Source organism: Heptranchias perlo, chromosome 13, assembly GCF_035084215.1.
Source record: "Heptranchias perlo isolate sHepPer1 chromosome 13, sHepPer1.hap1, whole genome shotgun sequence".
Lineage (NCBI taxonomy): Eukaryota > Metazoa > Chordata > Chondrichthyes > Hexanchiformes > Hexanchidae > Heptranchias > Heptranchias perlo.
The window spans coordinates 61,249,245-61,271,043 of record NC_090337.1 but is presented as its reverse complement, the minus strand read 5'-3'; the positions used below and the strand labels follow the sequence as shown (position 1 = coordinate 61,271,043).

Below are 21,799 nucleotides of genomic sequence, written 5' to 3'. Positions count from 1 at the left end.
GGCTGGGTATTCTGCGGCGAGTGACTCACCTCCTGACTCCCCAAAGCCTTTCCACCATCTACAAGGCACAATTCAGGAGTCTGATGGAATACTGTCCACTTGCCTGGATGAGTGCAGCTCCAACAACACTCAAGAAGCTCGACACCATCCAGGACAAAGCAGCCCGCTTGATTGACACCCCATCCACCACCCTAAACATTCACTCCCTTCACCACCAGCGCACACTGGCTACAGTGTGTACCATCCACAGGATGCACTGCAGCAACTCGCCTAGGCTTCTTCGACAGCACCTCCCAAACCCGCAACCTCTACCACCTAGAAGGACAAGAGCAGCAGGCACATGGGAACAACACCACCTGCACGTTCCCCTCCAAGTCACACACCATCCCGATTTGGAAATGTATCGCCGTTCCTTCATCGTCGCTGGGTCAAAATCCTGGAACTCCCTTCCTAACAGCACTGTGGGAGAACCTTCACCACACGGACTGCAGCGGTTCAAGAAGGCAGCTCACCACCACCTTCTCAAGGGCAATTAGGGATGGGCAATAAATGCTGGCCTCGCCAGCGACGCCCACATCCCATGAACGAATAAAAAAAAATAACCCTTAACAATCTTATATATGATCTCCTCTCAGATGCGCCCTTTCTAAGCTGAAAACCCAAGATTGTCCAGTATTTTCTCAAAGCTCGTTGTTCAAAGACCCGGGGTGATCCTATCTCTGCGCTGCCTTCAACCAGTTGAATATCTGATATTTCTTGGTGACCAGAACTGGATGTAGTATTCAAGGTGCAGTCTGACCAGAGCACTACAGGTTTATTGACTACCACTTCTGACTTGTTATCTACTGTTTTGGCTACATTGCAACAGTGACTACACCTCAAAAGTACTTAATTGACTGTAAAGGGCTTTGGGATGTCCTGAGGTTGTGAAAGGGGCTATATGAATGCAAATTCATTCTTTCATGGCCATGTAGTTTAACGCCCTATTGGCTTTGTTGATTGTTGCTCTGTATTGGTTGGGCAAGCTTAGCATTGAATCTACTAGGTCTCGTTCAGCTTCATCCTTTGCTGTTATAACACCGTCCATGGAGAAGGCATGTTATTATATTTTCCCTTCCTTTGTGTAGTAGTTTACATTTGTCTGCATTGATTTCATCTGCTATTGTTCTGCTCAATCTGTAATTTCTGAGCTATCTCTGCAATCCCACTGCCCCTAATTCCAACTCTGCTTCAACAACCATTTGTGGAAAAGAATTTCACATTCTAACTACCCTCTGTGGAAAGAAATGTTTTCTAACTTCTCCTTTAACTCACTGTGATTATTTTAAATTTGTGCCCTTTTGTTTCTGTCTCGCTGACTAGTGGAAGCGACCTAACACAATTTACCTTATCATAACCCGTCATAACCCTGAAGAGCTCGGAGTGGATTTTAACTGACATCGGGTTGCTGGTGAGAAACCGTGCTGGGCGAGTTAATTTCCCGCCCGCGGCAGAATGAGACCTGGCCAATTTTAACAGCCTGGTCTTATTTAAATCCTGCCAGCCAATTTCCCCACAAGATTGGACGGGAAGCGGCAGAAACTTGTGTGGCCCAAAGGCTGCCCGCTGATACAGGGCAGGTGGTGGGGTTGGGTTCTGAAGGCGTCTCGTTGGGGGTCTCGTATTTGGGAAGTGGGTGGGCACTCCATCTACTCCAGGTCCCACAAAGGAAAGAAAAACACTTACTCTTTTAGGCCTTTTCTTCCGCTGATCGTCTTCTGTCCCAGGTTGACCTGGCTTCGCTGCTCAGGCCAGAGTTAAAATTGCAATCGGGTCCCAACATGCATATGTAAATAAGGACCCTGCTGGCTTTGGCGGGTGTCCTTGTTGTCTGTTCAGTAGAGCAGGTTAAAATCACAGAAGGCGGGATCTTGGCAGCTTTGCAGGGGTGGGGGGGGAAGTAACTCGGGATTTCAACTACCTACACGTCCAGTTTCCACCAGCCGGGTAGGGTCAAAATAGCCCCTCTCATCAGGTCACCTCTCAAACAACTCAACTCCAGTGAAAAAAACATAACTTTGAAAAGCTCTCCTCAAAATTGCAACGCTTCATCGTTGTTAACATCCGAGTGAATCTCAACTGCACTTTTTCCATTGATTTTACATCCTCCTGCAATGGGGTGCCCAAAACTGCACAGAATACTCCAACCACCACCTAACTAAAATCTTGTATAAGCTGAATATGCTTTTGCATTCTGCGTCTTTTGTTACAAAACCAAGAGTTCTAGTTGCCTTCTTTATGGCCTTTATCTACATGGACTGTCACTTTTAATGACCTGTGTAACCACACATCAGAATGCCTTTGCACTTCGACTCCATTTAACATCTTACCATTAAAAGTGTACTTCCGCACTCTATTCTTGCTGCCAAAATGCATTTTTTACAGTGCTGAGCTCCTTTAGCCTCAAATCAGGTGGATGGGTCACACTCTACCATTACCAACAAGCCAGGAGATCAACCCTGGTTCAATGAGGAGTGTAGAAGAGCATGCCAGGAGCAGCACCAGGCGTAACTAAAAATGAGGTGCCAACCTGGTGAAGCTACAACTCAGGACTACATGAATGCTAAACAGCGGAAGCAACATGCTATAGACAGAGCGAAGCGATTCCACAACCAACGGATCAGATCAAAGCTCTGCAGTCCTGCCACATCCAGTCGTGAATGGTGGTGGACAATTAAACAACTAACGGGAGGAGCAAGCTCTGTAAACATCGCCATCCTCAATGATGGCGGACTCCAGCACGTGAGTGCAAAAGATAAGGCTGAAACGTTTGCAACTATCTTCAGCCAGACGTGCTGAGTGGATGATCCATCTCGGCCTCCTCCCGATATCCCCACCATCACAGAAGCCAGTCTTCAGCCAATTCGATTCACTCCACGTGATATCAAGAAACGGCTGAGTGCACTGGATACAGCAAAGGCGATGGGCCCCGACAACATCCCAGCTGTAGCGCTGAAGCCTTGTGCTCCAGAACTAGCTGCGCCTCTAGTCAAGCTGTTCCAGTACAGCTACAACACTGGCATCTACCTAACAATGTGGAAAATTGCCCAGGTATGTCCTGTCCACAAAAAGCAGGACAAATCCAATCCGGCCAATTACCGCCCCATCAGTCTACTCTCAATCATCAGCAAAGCGATGGAAGGTGTCGTCGACAGTGCTATCAAGCGACACTTACTCACCAATAACCTGCTCACCGATGCTCAGTTTGGGTTCCGCCAGGACCACTCGGCTTCAGACCAAATTACAGCCTTGATCCAAACATGGACAAAAGATCTGAATTCCAGAGGTGAGGTGAGAGTGACTGCCCTTGACATCAAGGCAGCATTTGACCGAGTGTGGCACCAAGGAGCCCTCGTAAAATTGAAGTCAATGGGAATCAGGAGGAAAACTCTCCAGTGGCTGGAGTCATACCTAGCACAAAGGAAGATGGTAGTGGTTGTTGGAGGCCAATCATCTCAGCCCCAGGACATTGCTGCAGGAGTTCCTCAAGGTAGTGTCCTAGGCCCAACCATCTTCAGCTGCTTCATCAAAGACCTTCCCTCCATCATAAGGTCAGAAATGGAGATGTTCGCTGATGATTGCACAGTGTTCAGTTCCATTCGCAACCCCTCAAATAATGAAGCAGTCCGAGCCCGCATGCAGCAAGACATGGACAACATCCAGGCTTGGGCTCATAAGTGGCAAGTAACATTCGCACCAGGCAAGTGCCAGGCAATGACCATCTCCAACAAGAGAGAGTCCAACCACCTCCCCTTGACATTCAACGGCATTACCACTGCCGAATCCCCCACCATCAACATCCTGGGGGTCACCATTGACTAGAAACTTAACTGGACCAGCCATATAAATATTGTGGTACGAGAGCAGGTCAGAGGCTGGGTATTCTGCGGCGAGTGACTCACCTCCTGACTCCCCAAAGCCTTTCCACCTTCTACAAGGCACAAGTCAAGAGTGTGATGGAATACTCTCCACTTGCTTGGATGAGTGCAGCTCCAACAACACTCAAGAAGCTCGACACCATCCAAGATAAATCAGCCCGCTTGATTGGCACTCCATCCACCACCCTAAACATTCACTCCCTTCACCACCGGCGCACTGTGGCTGCAGTGTGTACCATCCACAGGATGCACTGCAGCAACTCGCCAAGACTTCTTCGACAGCACCTCCCAAACCGGTGACCTCTACCACCTAGAAGGACAAGAGCAGCAGGCACGTGGGAACAACACCACCTGCACGTTCCCCTCCAAGTCACACACCATCCCGACTTGGAAATATATCACCGTTCCTTCATCGTTGCTGGGTTAAAATCCTGGAACTCCCTTCCTAACAGCACTGTGGGAGAACCGTCACCATACGGACTGCAGCGGTTCAAGAAGGTGGCTCACCACCACCTTCTCAAGGGCAATTAGGGATGGGCCATAAATGCCGGCCTCGCCAGCGACGCCCACATCCCATGAACGAATTTTAAAAAACAGCTTCTTCGTTCAACTCTTTGCTTATACTGAATATTTCCAATATTTAAGTCCGCCTCTCCCCTCTTGGTTTAAACTGTAGGGTTCGGGATGGGGTTTCCACAAAAGTTGTTCACCTCAGACTCATGTGGCATTCCACAAGTCACTGTAGTGCAGTCGAAGAGAGGAAACCAGAATCACTAGGAACCCATTTAATCATACACAACTCTGACTCTGAGCAAATGAAACAGGTAACTGTTGAACCCACCTCCCTGAGGGTCACTTCTCTCTGGCGGGCCAAGTCTTTAAGTTGCTCATTGAGACCCTTGATCTCTCTCTCATGGGTGGCCACTGCTTCCTCAAACTGGCCCCGGAAGGTCTTCAGGTCAGCGTTAATGCTGTTAATAGTGTTCTGGACAAAAGGAGATGGTACAGAAGATTAGTTCTTGTCTTATTCATCATAAAATATCTCTTGATTTGCATCCCATGCCATGAATTGGTTTCTGTAAATTGTACAATTTGTGTAAAGTGTCACTTGCAGGTCTCTATACAGTAAGTGACTACACAGCCTGTCTTGGCATCAATATTAACTCATTTAAAAAATAAATTGCAATACGCCTGAAAGCACCCGATAGATTGATTGTCACCTTGTCCTGCTCCTGTCGACTGTGCAACTCTCGTTTCAGCCGATCGATCTCCATGTTCATATTGCCAAGTTCACGCTGGGTATGGCTGAGTTTTTCAGACAGAACATTTTTCTCCGTCTCTTTGAGACACAAGGCCTTGAAAAGAAAGAAATTTGTTCAGATAGTTGTAAGAAGCTGGATTCATAAGGCAGGCCGACGGCTGACAAAGAAAGAGAATTAAGAATTCAACAGAAAGTTAAGGAGCATCTGGTACAACTGATGATTGGGATAATGTAAGGGTCCAGACAGGTCACATTGTCCACATGGCATCACCTGCAGCACTGTTTGATGGACAGAAACTTAGCAGCTCCTGCCAAACAAGTGAAACTTCATCAACCCAAGACAACCCAACAATGTTATCAGATGATAATTCTATCAGCAGTCACGTTAGACTTGTTTTCAACCCAACTGAATGTGCAGTGGGCGGCTGAAACCAAACTGGTGCAGACGTCTCAAGTCTAAGGACTGGCCATACTTCCTTTATTCCCAATGTGCAAGGTTTCCATCTTGCACAGAGATATAGCACTCCTCTGTGTGTGAATTTTTCTATCTATCTATCTATCTATCTATCTATCTATCTATCTATCTATCTATCTATCCATGTACCTATCGATCCTGGAGTAGAATAGATAATTTTAAGGCTCCAAAAGGTTACATTCTTCAGCCCCGATGGGTCTTGGGGGACCTCAGCCGAAGGTTGTGGGCCATTTCACCTGACAAGGGTGAACAGGGAAGGCACCGCTGATGTGCCCTTGCTGGCATTGGTAGTCCACCCTCCCAGGGATTTGGGACAGGGTCTCCAGCTTGGGGCTAGGGTGGGCAAGGGTTCCACTACACCAAACTTCCACCAGTGCAGCAAACCTCCTGAAATTTCAGGCCTCAAATTTTAATTTATAACATAATAAACAAACAAAATTTTAGCTGTTCTAAAAAAAATCACTAATCTTTTACATCCCATGTTGCATATCTCCCCAGCAACTTTCCCCCAAATCTGCCTCCCTTTTCTAATGGTCCCTAGGCTTGCCTTCTGCTCTGCTCCTGGAACTAGGACCATTCATCTGGGTCTTGCATGAAAATGCTTCTCAGGAACTCTGTGCATGTGTGAGATGAATGTCTCTCAATGTCTCTTTTTGGGCCTTTATACATGTGCTAGCATCAGCGTTCCTCAGTGCCATCTTGTGTAGGTGCAACCTCAGAACACATTATAAGATCAGCTCCCAGAATTTCCCACTTTTGCTTCCTGTTGGTCTTGGGCATGAGCTATGCCATCTTGTTCTAGGTCTGGAGTCTGGAATCTGTCCTGGACCTGGACTTTCCTGCTTCATCTGGTACCCAGACTCTCTCATTTCTCGTCTCTAACCTGTTTCTCTCAGTGCTGCCAGCCTCCCCTGTTGCTGCTAGATGCTGATAGATCCCAGCTTTCCACCCTCGGTGCTGCCAAAGCTCAGATTTCAGCCGCCTCCCTAAGTGCTGACAAGTCTCCGGTGTCAATCCCGCAGAACTACCAGACTCCTGGTCCACAAGTGCTGCAAGACCACAGATTCCTCCCCGACTGTAACACTCCACTACCACTCCAGCTGAGATCAGTTAACTCAGCACAGACTGAAGATTCAACATGGAACATTCTGGACTGTGTGGAACCACACTGGGTGGTGCATTTAACCATTAAGCCATCCCAGGGAACAAGTTTCTTTTTAAAGAATAAATGAAGAAACATCTTAACGAAATATATTGGTGAGTGGTACTATTATATTATACTACCGTATTAAGTGTTCAATTTACTGTGGAATATTCCTTTAAGGGGCACTGCTAAGAACACAAAGAATTAACAATTCACACAAGAGCTGGAAGAATGATCATCTGACAGGCGATTAAATTAAACTGGAATTAAAGTGTTATAATTACAATGGAAACTGCAGGTTCTGTTCCTAATTAATTTGTCTGAGGTCAATTAAAGTGCAGCAGTGGGGCTCAATTAAACAATATCCGGCAGCACACGTATAGAGTTGGTTTGTTGCAGCAATGAATTACCCAAACGCCAGCCAACAAGCAGGTATAGTTCAGAAGCCAAGAGTCAGTAGGTTGTTTTGTCTATTGGAGGGCACAGCACCTGGAATGCTTGTGCGTGTTCAGTTCTTGGAAGGTCCCGGATCAACCCACTACCTTCCATTTAGTGACCGAGCGAGCTGGCAGAAGGCAGCTACCAGGACTCTGCCAAAGCTAATCTGCAGCCAACCATGATTAAATGAGCAACAGCAGCCAGAGTGACTCCTTCCTAATTCCTCTCTTTTATTGTGTGGAAAAATGTGGCCTTCTCTCCTTTAACCCTCCATAATGTGTGTGCTATCCTCTATGTAATGTGTGTAACATCACTTCAATCCTTGGAGCATCTCCTTTGCAGAGTAATGTAGCCCTACCACTTCAATCACAAGGAGTACCCCTAAGTACTGTGTGTTATATTACCGTGGTCCAATTCAATAGCATATCCCTATACACTCTGTTATATTAGTCTATGGTCCAATCCCATGGAATATCCCTAGATACTGTGTGTAATTCAACCCTATGGTTCAATGCCATGGAGTAACCCTATGTACTGTATGTAATATAACTTCATGGTCCAATTCCATGGAGTATCCCTATGTCCTGTGTAATATTACCCTATTGCTTCAATTCCATTGAATATCTTTAAGTTTTCATTACGATCCTTAAAGAAACTGAACTTGTTTATAACCTGCTGTTTCTTGCTCTCTGCCTGGATCAGACTCTCATCCCTCTCTTTTTGTAAACTGAGAATTTCTTCATTCAGCTCCTCTTTCTCTGCCTCGAAGCGGCTGACTAGGTCGTCACGATCCTGCTGAAGGCGTTGGACTGCTTCATCCTTCTCTGCTGTCAGCTCAAGGCGCAGGCTCTCCTGTGGACATAGAGTGCAGCTTATGCCAGTCGAAAGACATCAGTTTTCACTGTGTAACCTATATTACCCCCATTATTACAAACTTGCCCAAAGCCAGCCTTTTGTTACAACAAATTTGACTGGAGATCTCCATTCAATCCTTGTTGGTTTTTGCAGACTTCATCTTTTTCTGGTATCCTGGATGTAACAATTTCAGGCCCAGTTTCAGAATGATTGGTGTAAAGGTACATTTTGTGTTAACTGGGTATCGATCGTATTCAGTTGCCTTGAAGCCCCTAACACACAATTCTAGGGATTTGTTCATTTAGCTTTGGGAACGAGGAACATTTCTACAAAAACTTCGCCAAGGAAATTAATTGGGTATTGGAGTCCATGTTTGGGTTGATTGTACATGGGCTATGGAAAGAAATTAAATGGCTGGCCAGAGTCTATGATAGGGTGCATAGAATTACATAGAATTTACAGAACAGAAACAGGCCATTCCGCCCAACTGGTCTCAGCAGTGCTTATGCTTCACATGAGCCTCCTCCCACCCTACTTCATTTAACCTATCAGCATATCCTTCTATTCCTTTCTCCCCCATATACTTATCTAGCTTCCCTTTAAATTCATCAATGCTGTTCGCCTCAACTGCTCCATGTGGTAGTGAGTTCAACATTCTCACTACTCTGAGTAAAAGTGTTTCTCCTGAATTCCTTATTGAATTTATTAGTGACTAGTTTTGGATTCCCAACAAGTGGAAACATTTTCTCTACATCTACCCTAGTGAACGCCTTCATAATTTTAAATACCTCTATCAGGTCACCCCTCAGCCTTCTCTTTTCTAGAGAAAAGAGCCCCAGCCTGTTCCGTCTTTCCTGATAGTTATAGCTTCTCAGTTCAAGTATCATCCTTGTAAATCATTTACAGGGTAGATTGTACATGGGCTTTGTTTAACATGAATGGAAAGCCTGACATTCCTCCTGATGCTGTTTTGTCAATTCATTGTGACCCCATTGCTACATACCTTTTCATTCCTTAAGCGTTCAACATCCTCCTTGTGGACCAGTTGTTCATTTTTCAGTGAGATCTGGGCCTCCTGCTCCACCTGACCCAATTTCTGTTGCAACATCTCTTTGTCTCGTTCAATGTTTATTAGCTGCAGCTCCATCTCCTTACGGACAAGGTCAACCTCCGCTAGAAATTCACAAAAGGACTGCACTCATTTCACTGATACAGTAAACTGCAGACATGCCCAAGGCCAATTCTACAGAAACCTAGATTTCTGACACAAGTGTAGCTAGGTGCAGTAGAGTACCTATCACTTGACTTAGGGTGCAGTGTATCTGCATACAGTAGGATAGGAGTCACCAGGCTGAGGGTGCAGTGTATCTGGGTGGAATAGGGTAGGTGTCACTAAAAGAAATGAAAGAATTTGCATTTATGTAGCATTTTTCACAACCTCAGGATGCCCCTAAATGCTTTACAGTCAATTAAGCACTTTTTGAAGTGTAGTTACTGTTGTAATGTAGGGAAACACAACAGCCAATTAGCGTACGGCAAGATTCCACAAACAGCAATGTGACCAGATAATCTGTTTTAGTTAGGTTGGTTGAGGGATAAATATTGGCCAGGACACCAGGGAGAACTCCTCTTCTCTTCTTTTTGATCTTTTACATCCACCTGAAATGGGCAGATGGGATCTCGATTTAACGCTGTATCCGAAAGATTGTACTTCTGACAGTGCAGCACTCCCTCAGTACTGCACTGAAGTGTCAGCCTAGATTTTGCACTCAAGTCTCTGGAGTGGGACTTGAACTCACAACCTTCTGTACAGCAGGGCAGGTGTTACTCAGCTGAAGGTGTAGTGTTGCTTCGTGCAGTAGATAGATGTCATTAGGATAAGGTGTAATTTTGCTGGGTGCAATGGGGTTAGTTGCCCTGAGTTGGTGTAAAACACTTTTGAGCAAGGAGCTAAATATGTACTGGATCTGACCTGGTATAAGACAGTGAAATGCAAAAAGTGAAGCTATCCTGGTGTCTATTGTTCTCACCTGGGCAAGCTTGTGCATGTGATAATGTACATGAACATACACATCACACACATATAAAAATACAGACACCCACACATATATAAAAACACACACAACCTAGAAGTGACTCCTTAGCAAGCAGGATGGTCTGGTTCTCTCCTTCCAGTTGCTCCTTACGGGTCTCCAGCTGTGTAACAAGCTGCTGAGCTACAAACAGGTTGGTCTCTAAAGCTTCCTTATCTGCCCTGAAAAGTCAAACAAAATAAAAATGAAAGCTGAGATAAGAGTAATGGGTTGTCAGGCAATATCACGAGGTCACAAAGAATAGCCAAATAACACATGTGGGAACGACATAACAGACAGTGCTCCGGACTGCTCCACGATGTTCTGGAGTTTGATCCGGAATGCTTCGTCTTAACTCGCTCTAGTGACCTGGCACTGACCTGCAAATTTTCCAGGGTCCGCTTAATGAAGACTGCCGCCCGTAGTATTGCTTTCTCTGTTTGGCAGCTCACCACTGAGAGGGGAGGACGGGGGAACAGTGCGCTGTGGCAAGATTCCAACATCTGCAGCAGCTTAAAGGGCGAGGCAGCATCCCAAACTGGGCTCATACAGCTGGCTCCGTGTACAAACAGAAATTCCAGCAATAAGGGAAATGACATGGCATGCTGCTCTCTCCAAAGAAGTGCTCGATGTGGTCATTTAAAGTTACTCCCACATTTCTCATTGCCTAGAAACACCGGGCGCCTGTTGTACACGGGTGTGAGTTACATCAGCATCACTGAGGCAGCAATGTCAGGAAATACTGGCGTCACTCCTTCGTTGCTGCCTCATTTAAATACGGCCACCCATATTTGGGTGGGCACTGTTAATAATGTGGATCCGACATAACAGGCACTTACTCCATTCACCTTCATCCACTGGAATACCACTGGAAAATTGAACAGTACTGGCAGAAGGACCTTCCCTCCTATGTCCTGTAGTTCAATCAGCTAGGGTCAAAGGGTAATATTCAATGCAACACAGCCTGCTGTATTTCTGTTGTTTTACCACGAATTACAAGTAGAAATACAGCGCACAATTTCAGAATCCCCTACCTGAGAGCAGCTACCTCCTCAGACAGGGCCCTGCTCTCCCTCTCAGCAGCCGTCAGCTGCACCACCAGGTTGGCCTTGTCCTTCATCAGCTCCTCCTTCTCCTTGCTGGCTCGGAGGAGTCCCTCACTCTCAAGCTCCGCTTCCCGCTGTGCCAGGGCCAGACGCTCGTTCAGCGCCTGCTTCTGCCGGTTCACCTGCACGGGACAGAGGCGGAGCACAATATTTAAAACAAACAACAGGATGCGCCGGAAAGGAGCAGAAGGCCGGTCAGCCTCCGAAGGGGAAAGGACAGGTTGGCATTTCGGGTGGGGCACTAGAATTAATGAAAGCTTACCGCTGAGAGGTCAACCTGTCCCTCCTTCAGAATCTGTGCATTTAAAATAATTTTTGTTTTCGGTCCGATGGCCAATGTTCACAAGTTTCCTTTTTACCTCAGCAAAGGTGATTGGTTTGTGAATTAAAAGTGGGGAGGAAGCCATCTGAATTTACAGTTGCCTTTACGAAGCCGATGGACAATCGTGGGTTGGACCCTCACCCTTGCCCTTAATCCCCAGCTGTAGGATTACCACTCCTCTGCTGTGGATTGGTCAGTCTGGCTTTTCAATGGTCTGACCAGAAATTTCAAAGGTGTAAGCTTGAACACTTTGCAACAGATATCAAGTTTACACGCTCCTCTGACATCAGGCATATGGATCCCCACAGACTGTCTCAGTTGCTGTCATCTATTTCAGTGCTGTTGTATTTTTTTTTACAGATAAATCACCACCTTTCTAACACAGTTCCCATTGAGCTTCTTTTACTCCCACCCCCTTATCCCCCCCCCACCCCAAGAATAGAGACAGAACAAACAGATTGTCTGGACTTTACAATGAGAGGTGTTGCTCCTGCAGTTTATCTACTCGTCCAGTTCGTGGTCCCATACCTGCCCGAGTTGGTCCTGCAGCTGACCTCTCTCTCGTTGCAGTCTCAACATATCGTGTTCCAGCTGTTCCCGGCTCTCCTCCACAATCTGCAGAGATTGGTCCAGTCCATGTTTCTCCGTGTCCAGGTCCATTTTCTCCTGCTCCACACGGACTAACACATCCTGGATACTGGCCTTTGCCTTCTCAATCTCTTTCTTCTGTCCCTGCAGGGCTGATCTATCATCTTCCATCTAACAGAGAACAGAAATATCAAATTGGTATTACCTCCAAGTTTTAAGCCTAGTTGGGTCCGTCCCGAGCTCCAAACTGGCAGCCTAAATGAAGCGAAAATTAGTTTGAAGCCAGGATCATATCAAATTGATTCTGAAAGAATGTGGATCAAGCCAATGTGTTCAAATCTTTTGGGTCAACCCACCCTGTACTGATTCCCAAACGGTCAGAACCATTGGAAATTGAAAACAGTTTCGAACAAACATAGCTCCCTTATAGCCAATATAGTTCGACTCACTTTAGCCAAAGAAACCAATCAAGGCAAGATGGGGTTGATTTTTTCCACCTGGTACATATCTGATTTTTCAACAATAAATTTAAAGGCTTAGATTTTCCACCTTCCTCTGCTGATTTTTTTGACATAACTGGTGCGGGCAGGAACGTGAAATAGGTCGGGGCCTGTTCTACCTATTTTTACCTCTGTGCAATTTCCTGTTGAAAGTGAGAGGCTTCAAACGCGATGAGCGGGTGTTTTGTAATGACAGAAAATGGCGGAAATACGTCATCTGACATATTTTCCATCATTTGCGCCAAAGCAACACTGAGTGCAAGAAATCCTTGTCTGTCCCTGGTGTTCAGCGTTGCCATGGCGTTGGAGGTGTGGGGGTGGAGACATTTCAATTTTAAGCACTGGAATGTCTAAATAATCAATCACAAAGCAATCCGTTGTTTAGGCTTAGACACTGTTCTTAAAAGATTTGCCAGGCTTTTGAGCCCAGGTCCTGTTGCACAGCGACAGACATACAAGGCCTGCTGCAGTCATTCTTTACACCTGCCCAAGGTGAAGGCCAGGGATCCCACCAAAATTATTCAAATGACTTTGACCGCAGAAAATTGACCAGGCTTATCCTTGGTGTGGGTGGAAGTGCTCTTCTCGTCATACTTTGAATGGCATTATGGCTAAGTGGGAGATCTAGGCTAAGATTTCAAGATGGAGAAAATATTATTGAAATAATGCTAAGCTGCCTATGATGTTCCTTAGTATGCCTTGTAAATACGATATAGTATTTGCCAAAATTTGCTGGTGGCATCTGGTTGCAAGTACAAAGAATCACAGAATGTTACAGCACAGAAACAGACCCTTCGGCCCATCAAGTTTATGCTGGTGTTTCTCTTCGCATTAGCTACCTAGTCCAATCCCACTCTCTTCTTCACTCTCCAAACTCTTTAATATCCATATTTTTCAAGCAACAATCTCATTTCCCTTTAGAAAATAATTTATGGATTCTATTTCAGCAGTGGTTTCTGGCAGAGAATTTCATATTCTAACCACTCCCTGGGTAGAGAACTTTTTCTAACCTCCTCGCCAATTCTCTTTGTGGTTATCTTAAATTTGTGTCTCCCAATCTATCACCATTAACCTTGTCGTGACCTTTCCTAATCTTGAAGGCCTTTATCAGGGCAGCTCCTAACACCAGCTATTACTTATAGTGACAGGATGTCCATTTCTGACATCTTCGATCCTCATTGTGGTTTCTGCTTGAAGTGTTTATTAACCATCCAATTGTTGTTTGAGTGTGTGTCTGGATCTAACACAGTGCTGGAAATATACGCCCCCTTACCCTCTTGGTTGCCAATTCTGAATGTTAGATCACAGATATGGCCTTCTTGGTCTTAAATATAACTTGGTCTCACATACAATTGAATATTCTATTGTGCAATGGGGGCAAAACATGTGGAACTCTTCCCCTTTAAAATATTAATTACCATCCTGCGGAGGTGCTCAACCTGCTCTCCCCCCCACCCCCTTCCTCCTCTGTTGTATATAAGGACCTCATTCTGAAGAAGCAGCAGATAATTAAGAAGGGATCATAAAAGAAAGTAGAACATAGAAAATTAATGGTGAAGTTCACACACAGGGGTTTGATCATGTGGAACACACTGGCCCAGAAGGCCACAGATTCAAAATCAATTGGGGTGTTTAAAAGGGAGAGAAAGACTAATTTGAGAAGTAAGGGTGTTAACGGATATCAGCTTAAATTCTTGAAGGGAGGGCAGGTCAGAGAATTGGGGCTACATCATAGAATCATAGAATCACAGAAGTTACAACATGGAAACAGGCCCTTCGGCCCAACATGTCCATGTAGCCCAGTTTATACCACTAAGCTAGTCCCAATTGCCTGCACTTGGTCCATATCCCTCGATACCCATCTTACCCATGTAACTGTCCAAATGCTTTTTAAAAGACAAAATTGTACCCGCCTCTACTACTGCCTCTGGCAGCTCGTTCCAGACACTCACCACCCTTTGAGTGAAAAAATTGCCCCTCTGGGCCCTTTTGTATCTCTCCCCTCTCACCTTAAATCTATGCCCCCTCGTTATAGACTCCCCTACCTTTGGGAAAAGATTTTGACGATCTACCTTATCTATGCCCCTCATTATTTTATAGACTTCTATAAGATCACCCCTAAACCTCCGACTCTCCAGGGAAAAAAGTCCCAGTCGATCTAACCTCTCCCTATAAGTCAAACCATCAAGTCCTGGTAGCATCCTAGTAAATCTTTTCTGCACTCTTTCTAGTTTAATAATATCCTTTCTATAATAGGGTGACCAGAACTGTACACAGTATTCCAAGTGTGGCCTTACTAATGTCTTGTACAACTTCAACAAGACATCCCAACTCCTGTATTCAATGTTCTGACCAATGAAACCAAGCATGCCGAATGCCTTCTTCACCACCCTATCCACCTGTGACTCCACTTTCAAGGAGCTATGAACCTGTACTCCTAGATCTCTTTGTTCTATAACTCTCCCCAATGCCCTACCATTAACAGAGTAGGTCCTGGCCCGATTCGATCTACCAAAATGCATCACCTCACATTTATCTAAATTAAACTCCATCTGCCATTCATCGGCCCACTGGCCCAATTTATCAAGATCTCGTTGCAATCCTAGATAACCTTCTTCACTGTCCACAATGCCATCAATCTTGGTGTCATCTGCAAACTTACTAACCATGCCTCCTAAATTCTCATCCAAATCATTAATATAAATAACAAATAACAGCGGACCCAGCACCGATCCCTGAGGCACACCGCTGGTCACAGGCCTCCAGTTTGAAAAACAACCCTCTACAACCACCCTCTGTCTTCTGTCGTCAATCCAATTTTGTATCCAATTGGCTACCTCACCTTGGATCCCGTGAGATTTAACCTTATGTAACAACATACCATGCGGTACCTTGTCAAAGGCTTTGCTGAAGTCCATGTAGACCACGTCTACTGCACAGCCCTCATCTATCTTCTTGGTTACCCCTTCAAAAAACTCAATCAAATTCGTGAGACATGATTTTCCTCTCACAAAACCATGCTGACTGTTCCTAATCAGTCCCTGCCTCTCCAAATGCCTGTAGATCCTGTCTCTCAGAATACCCTCTAACAACTTACCCACTACAGATGTCAGGCTCACCGGTCTGTAGTTCCCAGGCTTTTCCCTGCCGCCCTTCTTAAACAAAGGCACGACATTTGCTACCCTCCAATCTTCAGGCACCTCACCTGTAGCTGTCGATGATTCAAATATCTCTGCGAGGGGACCCGCAATTTCCTCCCTAACCTCCCATAACGTCCTGGGATACATTTCATCAGGTCCCGGAGAAAAAAAAAGCATTTGGACAGTTACATGGGTAAGATGGGTATAGAGGGATATGGGCCAAGTGCAGGCAATTGGGACTAGCTTAGTGGTATAAACTGGGCGACATGGACATGTTGGGCCGAAGGGCCTGTTTCCATATTGTAACTTCTATGATTCTATGATTCTATGATGCGCGTTAAGACTTCCAGCACCTCCCTCTCTGTAATATGTACACTCCTCAAGACATCACTATTTATTTCCCCAAGTTCCCTAACATCCATGCCTTTCTCAACCGTAAATACCGATGTGAAATATTCATTCAGGATCTCACCCATCTCTTGTGGTTCCGCACATAAATGATCTTGTTGATCTTTAAGAGGCCCTACTCTCTCCCTAGTTACTCTTTTGCCCTTTATGTATTTGTAGAAGCTCTTTGGATTCTCCTTTGCCTGATCTGCCAAAGCAATCTCATGTCCCCTTTTTGCCCTCCTGATTTCTCTCTTAACTCTACTCCGGCAATCTCTATACTCTTCAAGGGATCCACTTGATCCCAGCTGCCTATGCATGTCATATGCCTCCTTCTTCTTTTTGACTTGGGCCTCAATCTCCCAAGTCATCCAAGGTTCCCTACTTCTACCAGCCTTGCCCTTCACTTTATAAGGAATGTGCTTACCCTGAACCCTGGTTAACACACTTTTGAAAGCCTCCCACTTACCAGACATCCCTTTGCCTGCCAACAGACTCTCCCAATCAACTTCTGAAAGTTCCTGTCTAATACCATCAAAATTGGCCTTTCCCCAATTTAGAATTTTAACTTTTGGGCCAGACCTATCATTCTCCATAGCTATCTTAAAACTAATGGAATTATGATCACTGGTCCCAAAGTGATCCCTCACTAACACTTCTGTCACCTGCCCTTCCTTATTTCCCAAGAGGAGGTCAAGTTTTGCCCCCTCTCTTTTCGGGCCATCCACATACTGAATGAGAAATTCCTCCTGAATACACTCAACAAATTTCTCTCCATCCAAGCCCCTAATGCTATGGCTGTCCCAGTCAATGTTGGGAAAGTTAAAGTCCCCTACAATTACAACCCTATTTTTCTTGCAGCTGTCTGTAATCTCCTTACATATTTGCTCCTCAATTTCCCGTTGACTATTTGGGGGTCTGTAGTACAATCCTATCAAAGTGATCTCTCCCTTCTTATTTTTCAGTTCTACCCATATAGACTCAGTGGGCGAACCCTCGGATATATCCCCTCTCACTACTGCCGTGATGTTCTCCCTAATCAAGAACGCAACTCCCCCTCCTCTCTTACCTCCTGCTCTATCTTTCCTATAGCATCTGTACCCTGGAACATTGAGCTGCCAGTCCTGCCCCTCCCTTAGCCATGTTTCAGTAATAGCTATTACATCCCAGTCCCATGTACCCATCCATGCCCTGAGTTCATCTGCCTTGCCCATCAGACTTCTTGCATTGAAATAAATGCAGTTTAATCTAGACTTCCCTTAGTCTTTGCCCTGCTTTCTCAGACCATCTGTCCGGTCATGTTTTGTACACTCTCCCTTACTGCCTTTTGTTTCTGTCACCACTTTACTTCCCACTGACTTCCTGCATCGATTCCCATCCCCCTGCCACATTAGTTTAAACCCTCCGCAACAGCACTAGCAAACAATCCCCCTGGGACATTGGTTCCAGTCCTGCCCAGATGCAGACCGTCCAATTTGTACTGGTCCCACCTCCCCCAGAACCGGTTCCAATGACCCATTCTCCCTTTGCATGAGGCTCCCCAATTGGAGTGGGATATAGGAATTTACCCTCTTAAGAAAAGGTAGGGAATCGAGATTAAAATGATAAAGAGCTGCTGTGCTGAACAAAATAGCAGGGTAGGCTCGATGGGCTGAACGGCCTTCTCCTGTTCTTATGTTCATATTACAAATGAATGATACTAAATTAGTACCAAATATTGGAGGCAGGAGTCTTTGAACTAAATGCCGAGGCCACCCTTGAGGTGCGGCACAGTGAAATAAAGACAGCAGTTTTCAATGAAGATGTGTAGCTTCAGTGTCAAGAGAAACCCTTTGCTTATTGGCCCATGACGTGGCCTTAGCATGACTGAAACAGGCTGCTAACATTCCCTGAGAATTATACAGGGAGAGACACCCTCTAACCCCATTCACTAATCCTGTTTAGTGATAAATTTAGATAAGATTAGCCGGCTGGTAATTGTGGGGTGGCCCATCTAGACAGAAGATCAAAGCTCCTGAACATCAATGAAATGCTACTTTCTTTCAATTGAAGGTACAAACTATTGGCTGCATTAATTCCTGAGACAAATGAAACTCAAGAACTTCAAGTAAAAACGTCAAGCGTGGTCTTGTGACTGTCCAATCTGATTGCCAGCCAAGCATGAAGTTCACTGACCCTGGGATGCTGTGTTATGAGCACACAGAGTGATCGTCTTAACGTAAAATATTTAAGGTCACAATAACCCGTATACCATTACAGGTCTGATACACATTTACTCAGCACAAGATTCAAACACTAGGTAGCTGTTAATTACTATACAAAAGACAGGGTATGAGCTATGAAAGTGCAGGTTCTTACTGTTGGTGATAACTTGCATGTGAACACTAAGTCAGCAGATTAACAAGTCTGGGGAGTGTAGCAATCAGAGTAGTGAGATATCACATCCTAATAGGTTATAAATACAAACTTGACACCACTGTATAAATCTTCTCCCCTTAATATTCTAAGCTGTTGGATATAAATCTTTCAAGGTATTAATGAAGCGTCGAACAATTTTTGCTTAGGGCTGGTCCCCAGAGAGCCAGGCCATCACCTGGTGCCTAACTTAGCTCTCCATCATTTTTTTTTCAGGATCTGGAGTGGGCGAACAATGTGCAGAGTGAAAAGGTCCAATAGTCAGATAGTTCTTGGCCATTCAAGGGGTTACTAGGATAACTGTGGTCTCTGCTTGATCGTGCAGGAGATCCTGGGTATTGAATCATCCCATGATGCTGAGGCCACTTGTAGCACTGAATCCTCTCTCAATGGAGAAGCTACTTGTGGCATCTCCTCAGGCACCTTAGCCAAGATCAGATAACACAGCACAGACTTGAAATCGGACCCAATACATTTCTGGTCTTTACAATGTGAGCTGTTTGCTGCAATTTGCTTTTAGACTTCCTATTATGTGTAACTCATCTGACCAGAATTAGTGTGCATCAAAGTGACCCCATTCTGTGAGGATCCTCTGAGGTGTGCTCAGTTAACTCACCTGGAGCAGGATGCGGTTTAGTTCAACCTTATCCTGAGCCAAGCCTTCATTGAGCGCACTCATCTTGGCAAGAGAGTCCCGCAGGGCATCTTCTTTGGTCTTCAGCTTGTTCAAGGACAACTCCAGGTCTGCACTGGTCAGCTCGGCCTGCAAGATCAAAAAGGGGACAACGTCCAAGAGAAGTGACACATTAACAGGAAAGAGCACAAACAAATCACACAGAAAGTCATACAGATAACAAATATAACCAAATATAGCCACAAAAACACAAGAAGAATCAAATACAATTAATCAAGACAATCATACAATGAAAAACAATGGGGGAGAATTGGATAAGGGTCTGTTTTGGGCGGCGGTAGCACGATGTGCTAGTACTCCGCGCCTGATGGACCCTACGCAGGTAGGATGCAAATTTGGACCCACCCAAGGAGTTACCTGCAATCAGCGTTCCTTTCCAGGCCTTGCATGTGGAATCAATGCAATTTGCACTTTCCACCACCAGAGGGAGCTCAATCTCTTAAAGGGAGGATGTTTCTTAGAAATCTCTTAAAGGTAGCTGGTACCTGTTATTTGATTAAAATAACAGTCTACTGTCTGCACGGAGTCTGAACGGAGATCAGGCATCACACACGTAAAACAAAGATGCAGGTCCCATCCCTATGTTTACACACTGATGAGTTATGTTAAAACATTGAATAAAGGTTGCACACAACTAAATCCAACATCCTCCAATCTGCATGCCAGACCTCACCAATCTGCCGATCTGAGTTGGTACCAGGCCTGCGAGAGTACAAGCACCAAGGTTCTCTGCTGATGCACTAGAGACCTTGGGTGCAAGAGGTGGACAGAAGGAGAGGCATCCTATATCCGCAGGGGGGTGGGGGCAAGAGGCCATCCAGACATATACTCAAAAGGCAGTGGGAGGCAGCGGGGGACAAAGTCAATGCCAGGCGCACAGCATCACAAACATGGATACAGTGCAGGAAGAAGTTAAATGCTTTGACATGAGTGGTCAAGGTGAGTTAGGTCAACTGCACCCCTAGCCGCATCCACTGCTCCACACACTACACCCCCATCACCCACATACTAATAAACTCTTTCCATCAGTACTCAACTCTTCCAATCAGATGCTTCCTCTCACCGTTACACATTACCACTGTTTCAAGCCGCCCACCCACAACTCACAGGCCACACACACAAGCTATTCAACCATGACAGGCACATCACCCCGACACACGTCCTGCTTTCTTGCAGGAGAAGGTGGCGCATATCAAGAGGCAGCAAGTGACAGTGGCATTTAGCCCGTCGAGCCTGTTCCGCCATTCAATGAGATCTCGGTGGACCTGTGACCTGACTCCATATACTACCTTAGCCTCATATCCCCTAATATCCTTGGTTCACAGAAATCTATCAATCTCAGATTTAACATTCACAAGTGAGCTAACATCAACTGCCGTCTGCAGAAGAGCGTTCCAAACATCTCCCACCCTTTGCGTGTAGAAGCATTTCCTAACTTGACTCCTGCACGTCCTGGCACTAAATGTTAGGCTATGTCCCCGCGTCCTAGTATTCAAGTCTAGGAGACCTCCAAAAACAGTTACAAATGTCTCGGCAGCCAGAAGCAATAATCCAGCCACCAACCTGTGAATCCTGCAAGGTCCCTTTAAATAGCGTCGGTAGGGGGGTCCTCCAGGCACTCTAAGACACGTTCAGATTGTCGGGGTTAAGACTGTGTACTGAGTTGAGCGTTAAGTCCCAAAATGGTGTCTATCACTTTAAATCAGTTGCACACTGATTGAAGCCATTTTCTCCCCACTTTACATGATTCCAGCGTTCGTTATCTGCACCCGCGCTAACTCCTATACCAAGATGGCGTCCGGCGCACGTCATGCAGGAAACATGCGCGCGCATCCAAGGCGCTATCTTGGATGTTGGAGAGGCCGTGTAGCGCAGAAACAACGGGCGCTATACGGCCCAATTTAGCACCTAATCACTCTTATACGAACACAGCCAAAAGTACAGTCACACACTCTGAAATGGACAAGAAGTTGTTGTTATCTTTTGAAGCTGAAACGGTTGAAAACTCAGTCAAATGACTTCAGATTTTCTTTGAGTCACCCTCTGCTCAGTTCCAGTCTTGGTTGGGAGGCATCAAGAGCTTTGGTGGCTCCCAGAATGGGAGGAGGGGGATGAGAAAACTGAAGGGGAATGTCATGCCTGGTCAATCTCTGTTTTTTTTCTGACAGATGGTGGCCTGGAAGGAAATTGTGTGGCCAGCCTCTTGGTTGCGTCGAGGCAGGGGGATGAAGTAAGAAAGGAACAATAACAGAAAAATAAAAAGGGGAAATGCTCTTAAATAGTCCCCATTAAAATAGATGGAAACTTTTCCAAATGTAGCTATAAAATAAAGAGGGCAAACTTAACCAGATACCACCATAAAATAAAGAGGGCAAACTTAACCAGATACCACCATAAAATAAAGAGGGCAAACTTAACCAGATACCACCATAAAATAAAGAGGGCAAACATAACCAAACGCCATACAAAATAGGATGAGGGCAAG

General features: G+C 45.4%; 1 protein-coding gene across 1 annotated transcript in view; it reads right to left on the bottom strand.

Annotated features, from left to right (window-relative positions):
- crocc2 (ciliary rootlet coiled-coil, rootletin family member 2) overlaps nucleotides 1-21,799 on the bottom strand; it is a 274,117-nt gene that overhangs the window by 92,477 nt on the left and 159,841 nt on the right. Inside the window, exons 16-23 of the mRNA XM_067994800.1 lie at nucleotides 19,237-19,383; nucleotides 12,119-12,349; nucleotides 11,197-11,390; nucleotides 10,217-10,344; nucleotides 9,094-9,263; nucleotides 7,908-8,087; nucleotides 5,138-5,272; nucleotides 4,759-4,902 (exon numbers count right to left, since the gene is read on the bottom strand). Coding sequence (XP_067850901.1) covers nucleotides 4,759-4,902; nucleotides 5,138-5,272; nucleotides 7,908-8,087; nucleotides 9,094-9,263; nucleotides 10,217-10,344; nucleotides 11,197-11,390; nucleotides 12,119-12,349; nucleotides 19,237-19,383 — 1,329 coding nt within the window. The remainder of the gene's footprint in view (nucleotides 1-4,758; nucleotides 4,903-5,137; nucleotides 5,273-7,907; nucleotides 8,088-9,093; nucleotides 9,264-10,216; nucleotides 10,345-11,196; nucleotides 11,391-12,118; nucleotides 12,350-19,236; nucleotides 19,384-21,799) is intronic.